The sequence below is a fragment of the Corapipo altera genome, unplaced genomic scaffold (genome assembly GCF_003945725.1).
Source record: "Corapipo altera isolate COAL_440 unplaced genomic scaffold, ASM394572v1 52b, whole genome shotgun sequence".
NCBI lineage: Eukaryota > Metazoa > Chordata > Aves > Passeriformes > Pipridae > Corapipo > Corapipo altera.
The window spans coordinates 1,838,467-1,851,879 of record NW_020884922.1 but is presented as its reverse complement, the minus strand read 5'-3'; the positions used below and the strand labels follow the sequence as shown (position 1 = coordinate 1,851,879).

At 34.2% G+C, this 13,413-nt stretch overlaps 1 protein-coding gene across 4 annotated transcripts in view; it reads right to left on the bottom strand.

Moving 5' to 3' along the window:
- The window catches only part of VPS13B (vacuolar protein sorting 13 homolog B), a 426,536-nt gene that overhangs the window by 216,709 nt on the left and 196,414 nt on the right, over positions 1–13,413 (bottom strand). For all 4 annotated transcript variants that reach the window (XM_027657093.1, XM_027657096.1, XM_027657095.1 and 1 more), the window contains exon 22: positions 4,494–4,621. In XM_027657093.1, coding sequence (XP_027512894.1) covers positions 4,494–4,621 — 128 coding nt within the window. The remainder of the gene's footprint in view (positions 1–4,493; positions 4,622–13,413) is intronic.

Below are 13,413 nucleotides of genomic sequence, written 5' to 3'. Positions count from 1 at the left end.
AAGCTGGGGGTCAGATCCTGTTCATGGAAACCATCTGGTTGGGACCCTCCAAGCCACACCAAACACAAATGATCTTTTAAAAAAATATCCTAGTCATTAATGCTTCGCAGCTGCACTGAGTGTTACTTCATTTTTCCATGGCAACATCCTTTCTGTTTCAAGGATCTTATTTCAGTTTTGGTAGCAACATGTTCGTTTGCCAATACTGAACACATTCATGTGTTAAAGAGAAGGAATTATTACAAATTCTTGAAACAGGATCATCCCCTCTTTTCTTTTCTATTATGTCAAGGCCTATACATGCTAAATAACATACACTAATGATAAGCCAACGAAGTAAGCAGTATTTTCCCTTCTAGTTTTTAAAAGTTACGCAAAGCATATTGCTCTATGCTTCTATTAATATATGAGCCTAAAAAAGTCCAATGACTTTAAGACTTTTGTATAAAGAGAAAAGTATTAAGTTACTGAAAAAATTGAGTATTTTTAATTCATATTTTATAAAAAGAGAATGTTGCTCATTAGAGAGAACACTGATATAAACACTGCTGAAGAATTAGATCTTCCTGAGCAGAGTGGGTGGAAGGGAAACAAAACAAGTGACGTGCAACAGTTATCCTGCACAAGTGCAACAAAGAGGGAGAGGTTGTACATGAGTCTTTACAGCCTTTCACGGTAGTGATACCATAAGGAGATTCCCTTCCATAACCCACATTTTATAGTTACATAAAACAATTAGAGGCACCAAAGATTTTCTACAAGGTGACACTTGTATAAGGGTGTCTCTCCTGAGAAGTTGCCTCTCTCCTCATCATCCCACATATGCTCTTGGCAGGAAGGCTAATGTGTTTTTCTGGGACTTTCAAGTACAGAATATCATCTTGCAATGACTCCCAAAAGTGCCGAGAACTACCGTTACACGTCTCATGTAGGGGTTCTGGTGCGCTCAGCGTTATAAGAGCATAGTTCAGACTCTGACATCCAAATTAGTTCTACCCATTTAGACCATTCACAGTTGAGCCAGAGACTCACCATTTATCAGAATTTTAAAAAGCAGGACAGAAATTTGTGTTTTGAAGTTATACAGAAAGTAAAAATTATATAAATGGAAAGCAGAACACATGAGTAAGAGAACTAAGTGAGCAGGTTACCTGTACATAAAAATGAGTATAATATGGATCAGCTGCATTTTCTTTGACCACTTAAAACACAGTGTCTTTGTACTACATAGTATTCCTTGTTTTTTCTAAGAAAAGTTTCAAACCTTTTGAGAAGGTTTTATTTAGTTATGGAAAACTCAATTTTTTGTTGGTTTGTGGTAAGTAATCAACTTAAGAAATCATCCTATCTCATAACTGCTGAATAACTGCTGTGAGCTGTTACTGCTAAGTTACAAGTCACAGAATCTCCTTCTGAGCCCTGGCTAAAGACACTGTTTGAAGAACAGGAACTGTTGTCAATTCCATCCTTCCCTTTCTGGCCTTTCAATCCTTCACTCTGACAAAAATTTTGTACAAGTTATATGTTTTAAAGAAAATACTATTTTCAATAATTTCAGGAAACAGACTTTTTTTTTTTCAAATAAATTCAGGGGAATTTAAAAGCATGTGGTATATCTAAGTTTTATAAGTAACAATTACACTCTTATTTAGTTGGCATTCATTGCAACATTACTCATTAATTCATTTACTTTTAATACAGATCCTTCATTGTTCTCACTGGAATTCAGCATTAACAGCCAATTAAAATTAATTGTGTTTATACTGCTTCACAATTTTAGCAACTATTAGTATGAAGAACATGTGAAAAATGAGTATTATTCTCCTACACAGTATAACTGCCAAAAAGACTTCAAGGCTGCATATAAAATCCTACAACGACTAAATAATAAAACAATTTTTTATAGTTAAGTATGAAAGTCTTCTAACTTACATACTAATAGCTTACCACAACTCCAATGCACAAAATCTTTATGTAATATTCTATCAAGAGCAAGCCAGGGCTAGGGCTAAGCAAGTACCAGCTTTGGATCCAAAATAAACTTTCTAGTTACTTTGGTTCCAAACTCATTTACTTACTCAAACTTCTACTAAAAGAATAATCCTTTGATGATTTTAAGTTATGAAGTTCAGTTTTATCTGATGACAACTACAGACTTTTCTGTTCTACAATGATACTACTAAAATATCCAGGAACATAAAAATTAGCTTTAAAAAAAACCCCACAGAGTCTAAGTGCTCCAGCATTTAACCAGACAAATTATTCTACAGATTTGCCTTTTACATGCCAAATAGTAATAAAATACAGAAAAACTATACGAATTTAACCTATAAATATACTTCTAAGTGTTTAATAATATGCACATTATGTTTAATAAAGTTGAATTGAAAAACAGTCATAACCCTCATCTTCTTATCCTCTAAATATCGCCTTGCACAAATTTCCCATTTAGGCTGGTATTGAAGGAAACAAGCTATATAAGTGGCATTTGTGTCTTGAAAAACATATTTAAATAAAATAGATGTAGGGACTACTAGCAGTAGTAAAAAGAACAGCAAGCATATCTATAAATCCTTCATATTTTACTAAGAACTACTGCATATTTGTGTGGAAGTACATTCTTGAACTTTTCCTGTAAGGTTTCCGTGGAGTCTTGAAACTTTTCACTGATAACATGCAGTATCTTTCTGGCAAGATACTGGTAAATTCTTTACCAAGTACAATCAAAGCACAAGGGTGAAACACACTAGAGGTGTGTAAGGTACTGTATCAATTCATAAGGGTGTTTAATTTCAGCATACATAAAAACTAAAAATATAATTTCATAGTTATAATGATGAAAATAGAAAGCACGAGTACTCTACTAAAATATCCTTAAAAAGTAAATAAATCTAGAACCTCAAATACTAGAAGAAGTACCCAATACAAAAAACCCTCTGCCAGTATTAGCTCTAATTTGTGAACATATTAGGTCAGAGCAGAAACATATTAATGAATTACTCACTGAGAAAACCTGCGCCTATCACTGCCACCAGCTTTCATCTCCACAAAAAAACCCACTACCTTTCTTTTTTTTCTATCTAGTAACAACCAAACTTCATTTTTAGCTGGCTGTTATCTTAACTATTCTTCAAAACAAATTCACTTTTCTGGTCTCTCTCAAAAAAACATACCATGAAAAAAGTATGAGCAGAGGCTCTTAGTCCTGATTCAATTTTCCGTATTCATAAAGGATCCAACTCTTCTTCATCTTCATTATGTTATTATTTTTATAATGACTCAAACTCTAAGTCTCATTGCGTTAGGTACCACCCAAACACTTAACAAAAATACACTGTTTTCTTCAAATAGCTTACAAATTATCCCTCTTATCTAGACATTTTAATCTACAGTGGTGATAACATTAAAAAGAAAGGAAAACAAGCAAAACACTCATGAAACAATGATGAAAGATATGGCTGAAAACTAAACAGAGTTAATAGGAAGCACCTCCTCAACTTCATGATGTTCTGCAACCAGGTCACAAGTCTCAAGTTCTTGCTCAGGCAAAACTTGAACTTTCAAACTTCCTAACATTGTGAATAGTAAGTCCTTTCTACATGAAAGAAAAGTAACACAGATACAGGTTCTGGGACGAGCCTGTATATAAATAAATAAAATATATTTCTTGGTAGGAAGAAGGAACAGGCATTCAGTGATTACTTTCTATAATGTTGGGGTTTCTTGTGATTTTTTTTCTTTTTTAAACAAAGCTAGTTTTGGTACTATATACTGGTGTACCATAAAATACCAAACCCACAGAATGCATGGTTCAAACGGCACAGGTTATAGTAGTTGTGAATTAGGGTTATTTCCCAGCAAGCACTTGATAAGTACTGATCATTTCTAAGCGATCTAATATTTGTTCACACAATCTTAACACTGGACTTCTAACACAGCATCAATACTGCTACATGAATAGCCTGCTCTTACTGATCAGCAACCACCACCTAGAGCAGTACAAAACAAAATGCTTTAAGCCAAGCAGCCTTGTCCTTTTTGACAAGGTAGACAAGTAAGCTGCTGAGCCTCCACTGTATAAGAGCATATTGTATCATACACCCTAAGAAAGTATTTACTGTATATGTTTTCCTCAAATATTTTTAGAAAAGGCAATCCTCAAATCTAACTACAGATACAAAGGTGTATATTTATGCTTATAATACAGAAAAGTGTGACAAGCAATTTTTCTTCATTTTTTTTTTTAAGAATCTTTCCCTTGAATACAACAAAGTATTTCAAAACCCAATATTCTAAATCTAAAGCATTCTTTGCTTAATTTATCCAAAATCTGTACTTTATTTTTCATTCTCTCAGACTTTGAAACTACTGAAATAAGACAATAAAACTAAGAGCTCCTTTAAAAACCCTCTAATAAAAAGCACTAGGATGCATAAAAAGTATCATAAAGTTTGGAAAGACATAGTTTTTTTTTCGCTTCCTTTTCATCTTACCTGAAGTGTAAGGCACTTAACTGCATTCCACACTATTCCAATAAATTCCTTCATTCTTTCCTCAGGACTTCTGCAACTTTCAGATGAGTTCAACATGGTTTTCACAGGAAGTGACAAAGGACGAGATTCTAATGCAAATAACAAAACTCAGTTACAAAAAGAATATCTAACTAAATAATATACTTACTGATGAGCAAAGAAAAAGATTATTTATTTAAAATTCTAGAAGAGATTTTTTTTCTCACTTTGTATATCTCACTGTGGACATGATAATAATGTCTCTATTACTGGTTTTAAACCTGGCAATACAACTGTATTGGTTAAGCCTCGTGAGAAATGCAATACAATGCAATGAAATTAAAGGCTTAAACTTTTTTAATATAAACTGCTACAAAAATATTATGAAGAATGTTTGCCCTAAACAAATCAAGAAAATTTGCAAAGTGTGATAACCTCTTTGGTGATGGAACAGAAATCCCGGAGGTTTTCACATACTTCACTGCCAGTGTCATCTAAAGGTTTCACCTTTCTAAAATTGTAAGAAGTGAAAGACAGTCCATATTAAATTACAGTCTTTGTTTCCTAAAAAAAATTCCATTAAGAAATTTGACTATGTTTCAAAAAAAGGCATAAAAATTAAACCATTTTCTTACTTTGTCAAGATTAAAGGTATGAAATATTTTGGTAAAATTCAATTTTTTCTAGTAAAAAGAGAAATTTTCTTAAATTGTGAATTATTTCATAACATGAAAATATTTTACATAACCGAAGCATTAAATTGAATATGAGCATACTATAACTTTACAAGAAGACTGAGTGGTGCATAGTTCCTTCTGACATCTTCTACTGAATATTCTTCTCCTTATGTTTTGGGATACCCACCAAATTATTGTCAGTTTCTTAAACATTTCTAGATTTGGCCTACATGTTGTTTGAACTGACAAAACTGAAGGAATAAATTATGAGATCTTCATGACTTAAATTTAAACTAAATCGAGATCAGCACAGGTATGACTATTTATGTCTATCAATTATAGAGCTAAAAGAAATCTGTAGCATGCAAATTACAGAAAAATTCTTCAAACAAAATTATGCTATCAACTGAACTCAGGTGAGCAAAAATATAAGCTCCTTGATATTCATCACTGAGTCATCAGTCAGTTTAATCATGCAATGAAACATGCAGAGATTTAAAACTGAAACATCTAAGAGGTGAATTTCTGTCAAGAGTGTGCAGTGTTAATGCCACAGGAAGAATGAATTTGTGACACTTTCCCTGTCAAGACTAGATTTGATTATTATTCTAGAAAAAATCCTCTCAGATATTCCTGGCTCCAATTATGGATATCTTAGAAGGATAAGGAATGAAAACTGGCTCGTGAGAATGTAAAATCCGTGACATTTCATGATTGTTTGTTATCAGTTATGCTGGAGAGACAAACATGTAAATTGTTCGTATGGAAAAGCAGTATGTTGTAACTGTTTCATAATATCTTCTCACATGGACACTTATGCCATGAAATAAGTCTTCCCTCCACAGTAGGAATGGATTCAGTTAAAACAGACATTCAGTGAAGAATAGCTGCTCTGCTTTAACTTCTTACTCTACCTCAGTTCACACCATCTTTGTAGGCAGGCCCTACACTACACATACTACAAGGTATGAATTAGGAACAGCTTGAGTACCAAGAAATATTAAAATAAAAGAGTTTTTGAAGCACAGAACTCTAGATCACAAGTGTGGATAAGGGTGAGAAAATTATACAAAGTCACTGGGAGACTCTGGAAATTTCACAGGTAGGATGCTTCAGGTCAGGATGAATAGATAAATTCAATGGAAACCAACACATTCTATAATGCATTCAGCAAGGACTGTCAACATCCTATATCAAGTACATCCCTCATGAGTGGGATTTAAAGCTAGGTTTTGTTCCAATATTCTATGTTTTATCTGGAGGAAAACACTCTGCTAATACTCTCTCATTTAGGGGAGTAGCCAGAAACAACAATCTGAATTAAAAATAAAATTTGCTGACTGAAGTACCACTTGTTTCTCTTCATATGTGTAACTGAAACCTGCAGAGCTGATAAAAATTCCAGGAATATCCATGATAGTAAATAGCCTCACTGTAACCCCTCATGCTCAACCAAAAGACAAAAAAAAAAAGAAGAAAGTCTCAAAACCCAACAAAGAGATAAGTAACTATTCAACCAGAAATCATGGAAAATAGAAAAGAAATAAGAAGTGTGTCACATAGGGGAAAGAAGAAACAAGCATAAAAGTAACTCCTAAAGAGAACAGAAGAAAGAAGTCTTCTGTTAATTTTTTCCCTGCCTTGGTAAATCCCAGAGTTTTGCCTGAAGGGATGCTGGGACAGAACAATAGCTTAATTCCCTGTTGGGCGAGGACATCAGTAGATGACACTTGCTAAGAGCCTGTCAGGTGTGGTTACCATGTGTGTTTGGCTAGTCCTCTATAGCAGACATGTAGACTGGATCAGCTCCATCTGTCTCGGTAAGAAGGTTAATTTCCTAAAATAATTATGCTACTTAGCTACTACTGAATTGAAAACCTCAAGACATTTCCTGGCACTGTAATCTGCCTTGTGTTGAAGCTAGATGCCAGTCAGCAACCACTAGATAGAAAATAAGATTTGTATGAAACACTTGGAAATTTATGAAAGGGGGAAACCCAAACCAACACAATGCAGGGGGTGCTGCTTCAGGTTGTACAAGTAGAAGTTTTAAGAAAACTAGTGTACAGAACATAAAATATTTCTACTCTCATCTTCCAGTACCATATATCTGGGATACCCATAACTGGTATTTTTGCAAACATATACACATAAATTGCAGAAGCTGCCACACTCATCATCAGTTTCAGAACACATTAGTAATGAAGAGACTTTTTGAAAAGGACTGATCAGATCAATCCGGATTGAGCTGCCAGAAGGAGCAGTTTTCATAATTAATTTCATATTATGATTAAAATACAGAGGGAGTTAAAAGTGGCAATATTGCAAAATTAATCATTAAACTACTCACTTTGTAGGAGAGGCCACCAAGCCAAACCATAGGTATAAATCCTAGTTAGAGGTGTCTTTCTTAGATACACATCTCCTTCTTTATGTTTTTTAGACTACGGGGAACAAGTTGTTTTACATGTCTGATCCATAAAATACATACGTTTTGAAAATAAAAAGAACATTTGGGAAAATGATGCTATTCTGGCTATTAATACTCAGTGATCTAAGGAACAGAAAAGGGAAAAGAAAACTTTTGAAGTGTGAAGATTTTGGACAAATGGACATTTCCTAAAATAAACCAAAGCAAAAAAGACAACAGATAGAGATCTTCCACTACTGAATTGAAGAATAACATAGTGATAATATGTACTCTGTGCTGGCCTCACTCTTCCAGTTCCTTCTCTCTCCTTATGGCTAGCAATTAAACTGAAGGGAGGTAAAATACAATGCTAATACCTTATTCCTCATTTCTATGTGGTACAGATCTATCATGTCTCATCTCTGTGGCACAAAAAACCTCATTTTTCCTGCCCCACACCTGATGCATTAAGAAGTCAGCAGCTTCTTTCTGATTGGAAAAGGTTATCCTGCTGCAAGCAAACCCATACTTTCAGTAATCCCCAAAAGCTCAAAGAGCTCCTACTTCAAGACAGGTCCACAGACAGACATCCACAGCAGAAACCTGAGTCTGTCATATGACCTCAACAAGCTGGGTAAGCTTTCCTTCCCACATCACTTCATCGGTCATACAGCTTCTCACACATCAGAAAGGAACTAAGCTGAGGAAAATGTTGCAAACTAGCCATAGCTACCAAGAGGCTATGATAGCAAAACACATGAACATTATTTAACAGTATTTAAAGGAAAAAAGAAAACAAAGGAAAAGTGGTCTGCATAGTGTCAAAGTACTCATTGGGATTTCTTTAATATGCATTCAGTTTCATGCATTAGACATGGTTTTCTATTAAAAAAAGCAAAACTAAGGTGTTTGCAACAAATGCAAGCTATTAAGGAACTGATCAAGGGTCTAAGGCATTAGAAATGAGATCAAAATGCAGTGGAGGAAAAAAATTAAAACTTCAAACGACCTTGGAAAAAACAAAATGGCCTACAGAGATATGTGTATGTATGCATACATTTGTTTTTTACAGAAGATAAATTGGTTTCTTTATATGCAAAACAAAACCCTGTATTTACCAATTTTCTGAACCACCAATACTCCTCAGAAGTCTTTCAGAAATACTCACATTTTATTTTTGCAGTGTCATAAGAGAAGTTATTCCCCATATCTGGATGACTGATATTTGAATTATTCATGTAACTGGTATTTTTTTTGCAAGGATAGACTCTGATAATTACTTTCTAAAGTTTGCACTCTTCATCAGGATGCTTGAGAATAAGAGCAGAACTTAACTAACTTAAATAAAAGGAGAAAATTCTTTTAAGCTTATAAAAATATGCGATATATTTGCTGGTATACTGAATAGTATTTGCAGCCTTTGAGCATTTTTGCTTCTACTTTACTAATAGTACAGATAATACATTACTTTTATCTACCAAAATGATAATTGAGCCACACAGTCCCTGACAACCCACGAGAGCGAGTCCTTTGTACCCAAGGAAATGGAAGCAGAGAGGTGCAGTAACCAAATTTGCATGGCCATTTGATGAGTTAGCAGCAGAGTAAGTGTTAAAATACAGAGGCTTTTAATCTACTGTCAGTAAACAAAGACAAGTGTGATATTAACATTGTTGTGCAACCAGAAAGGATCTTTCTGTGTGAAAGTGTGTGTTGGCTAGGGATTGGCTGTCGTCAGCATTTTCTCCCACCAAATTCTTAATGATTGCAGAACTATTTCTGGCAAAAAATACCTATTTAGTCCTGGGAACAAAAATAGAAAAGCACTGACACTTTCATACAAATCAATAACAGCCACTAAGAGCTACTGAGCTACTATATTAGTAACTACAGAAATGTGACATATACGTGTTCATATCTAAAGTCTATGCCTGATTTTTTCTTAATATCACTTACCATTCCAAATACAATTTATACTATGAAGTAAGAATTTCAGCCTTTTGATTTGCAGTAACTTCTGATAAATGTGGATTCTGCCTAGTATCCTGCCTTATAAAAATACCTGAAAAGTTACTTAGTCTTATAAATATAATCTAAAAATAAACAACCATTTTTTTCTCTCTCAGCATTGAATGTTTGATACAGAAAGAATGTCTGATATACTACACTGGCTTTGAGTTACTAATGTTTCTGAGATTCATACAGTTTCGAAATCCACACAGCGAACTGAAGAAATCATGACACTATAACAAAAAGCCAAACATTTTACTAGCTGAAAAAACTCAGAATAATGCATTTTTGATATAGATATGTGATTGTCCAGCCATTTAAAACTTTCAATAAATCACCTGTGCCTTGACATCTTCCTTTTAAATAATCCTTTCAAGAACTAAAGCCCTTTCATAAAGATCCCAGTATTTTCAGGCACCCTAGGAAAATGTGTTACAGACTTAAATTTCTATATTTTACTTAACCTATTTAGCATCTTTTTAATTTCATTCATCTTCCCAAATTAATCATTATACATTTCCTAGTAGGCATGAATAAACAATAATCATTCAGTTCATTGAGCAGAAATAGTGACCTACTAATTCAAATACTTTAGATAATCCATTGATTTCTCACCAGACAGACTTCTCTCACATTTGCCAGGTTTTTGCGTTCCAACGCATTAGGTTCATTTTAGCATGAACCTAATTGAGCGTTCTAGCTGTACTTTAAGGAGAAAAAAACCCAGTAATTACATCCATTTTTGCTAAGTACAGGTCCTATCCTGCTATACTATACTCAGTAAAACTTTTTTTAACTTAAGATGAAACTTCAAATAAAGACATCAGTCTGTCTGGACTCGTCTACATTTAAAGCTTCATCCTTTCTCCAATTTTATGGAAAAGTTCTTAATAGTGGTTCAGAAATATCTCATGCATACTTTTAAGGAATTTTAAGAATTACTTAAGTAAAGCTTTCAAAACTGAATTACTAACACTTCCCATAACAACCAAGAAATTTCAGTTATAGTAAGTATCTCATGGTCAATTTAAGTTTTATTATAACTACACTGTCAAATATTAGGAAGTGATTGAAACGAAAGGTGGAGATCTTTCTTTGCCTGGTTTCCTATGGAAAAAAGGTTTATGCATGCCTATACTCTATTCTTATGCATGCAACTAATTTGCTTGTTTTGTAACTCTTTTTGCATTTGCTGGTCAATAGAAATCAAATTTGACAGGATAAATATTTCAAAGATACTAAGTTTCTACCAGTTCTTCGAAAATAAGTAAGCAGGGTAAAGCAGCTAGAAATTGCCAACAAGAGCTCTGTCCTTACTGGAATTCAGGCATTGGCTGGTCAATATAAATCAAATTCGACAGGATAAATATTTCAAAGATACTAAGTTTCTACCAGTTATGGGAAAATAAGTAAGCAGGGTAAAGCAGCTAGAAATTGCCAACAAGAGCTCTGTCCTTACTGGAATTCAGGCAATTTATACAGGACAGAGAACATAAGGGTCATCTAAGATAGAATTTTCAACTTTCTTGTTAGGACATGGTCCTCTACCTGCTTGAAATACCAACAAAAAGTAGACTAAGTGTAACTGAGTACTTACGAAACTTTCTAACTCTTTAATTATTTCCCTGTAAGAACAATAGTTTCAAAGAACAAAATACCAGTGTTCCAGAAACATAAGACATTTTTCCAAACTGGAGTGCTTTCACGTCCTATATTTCTCTCCATATGCACATACTCTTACGCAACACATCGACACTTCCTGCAGAATGAAACAATGCTGGATTCTCTTCTCGGCTTTGAACTTGGGACTAACACTGAATTTGTACTAGAATTACAAGACCAGTGAGCTGTGTGACCTGCAGACCTAGTCCATGAAAAACACTGCCCCAAACCCCCCCACTGTTTAATTCTCTTTTGCAAATTTGTCCACCAGACAACTAAATGGAGCAATTGGGTGCTAGACACAGTGATGAAAAGCACTTGCCTGCTTTTGCAGGCCTAATGTACACTCATGACATGGCTGAAATGCAGTCACCACCTGTACCATGGGCAAACACCTTGCCGTTGCATAACAGGGATCAGCAAAATCTTATGTGACAAGTGTACGTTCAGTTATAGACAAGGTATTCAGTTTTCAGATGCCTTTGTAACAGGTTATGGGGCCTACTATTAACAGAAATTTCATAACTTATTAGATGATACATTAAATTCCACTTACCTACCTTTTCTGTGGCTATAAGAAAAGTCAAATTTGAGGATTCTGAGTGAGAAAAAAATTAATAACCTTTTCAGCTTCTGTAAGTAGCTCCTTCCATTAAAGTATGCTCCTCATAATAAGAGCATATGTGAGACTACTTTCCCACTGTTACTGAAAAATTACATGACATAGTCACTGGGTTACATCTCACAAGACAGCATCAAATTTGTATCTGGGATATCACAGTTACTTCCAAACACTGATAGATGCTGCTGAAATTAAATTTCATTATATTGACTATAAAAAGACCTCTCTAGGAGGCAGTAAAAAACCCAAAAAACCCAACAAAAAAACCACACACACCCTGATTTCATCTTTAATCATGGAAAATGTTACTGTGTTCTTCGAACACCGTGAAAATAATTATAATAATTTAATAAATATGAATGAAATTTATGGGTTATTTTAGTAATGAACAAGCACTCATCTTGAATGTGTGAACACAGGTACTTTAGCTGTAATCATTATTCAATGGTGTACACAAGACAGCTTTCAAAGACTGCACTACTCATCTACTGCAGCCCATACTATCTCCTTGTATAGGTATGCTACATATATTACATAATTACACATACATATAGCAACCATTTTGCAACTATCCAGACATAAGAGCTATACCTCTATGCACAACTATGGGTCTGCAAATCACTTTTTATTGAACTAACATGACTCTGTCGAATTGCTGAGAATGGGAGAAGTGGGTGGACAGAGAAATTGAAGTAAACTTTTTGTAATTATCTTTATCACCTTGCTTGTTCACAGCTACATCACACAAAATTTAAACTATATATTCTATTATCTTACTCTGTTTTTGAAGCCTCTGTGGTTAAGGAGATTTATAAATAACTACATTTGAGACTTAAGAACAGAAACCCTGGATTTTCACAGACAGATACCATATAAATAGTAGTTTTGCTCTTTTCCCATGCTTCATTTTTGGCAAGGTCTCAGCAGCCATTAACTAATAAACTGAACTCAAGATCAATGTTTTAAATCATTTTACAGCTGTGATTACAAACTGCTTTCATCTAGTACATAGGGTTGCCTTCTAGCAGTTCTCAAGGGAGTGACTGCTGAGACCATGCTAGACTTGAAAAGAATTAATTCAAAATTACCACCTGAATAGCATGATTTTAAGATGAAATCTCTTTCAAATTATAAGGACTATGCATATGTGCATATTATCAATGCAGGATCTCAGTTTTCTGACAATTTAAAACACGTGTAGCTAGAGCCTTGGCAAAAAATAAATATGAGGCTTACAAGAATCATTGCCTCTTTACCTAGAATAGGTTTGTAGCATAGGTAGTATTATATGTCCTAGATCTATAATCAGTGTGGTATTCCTGGTTTAAAACAGTGACACAAATAATGAATGAAAAAATAGTCAGAAAGTAGGTGAAACTAGAAGAAAGGAATTGAAGTGAAAGAGGTACCCGAAGAATTAGAAAGGAGAAGAATCACAGGCACTCTATTCTTAGTGCAATGAACTGAAGTTATATTTGCCATATTCCAACACATTATACAGCTGTAAAGAAAGAAATTGTG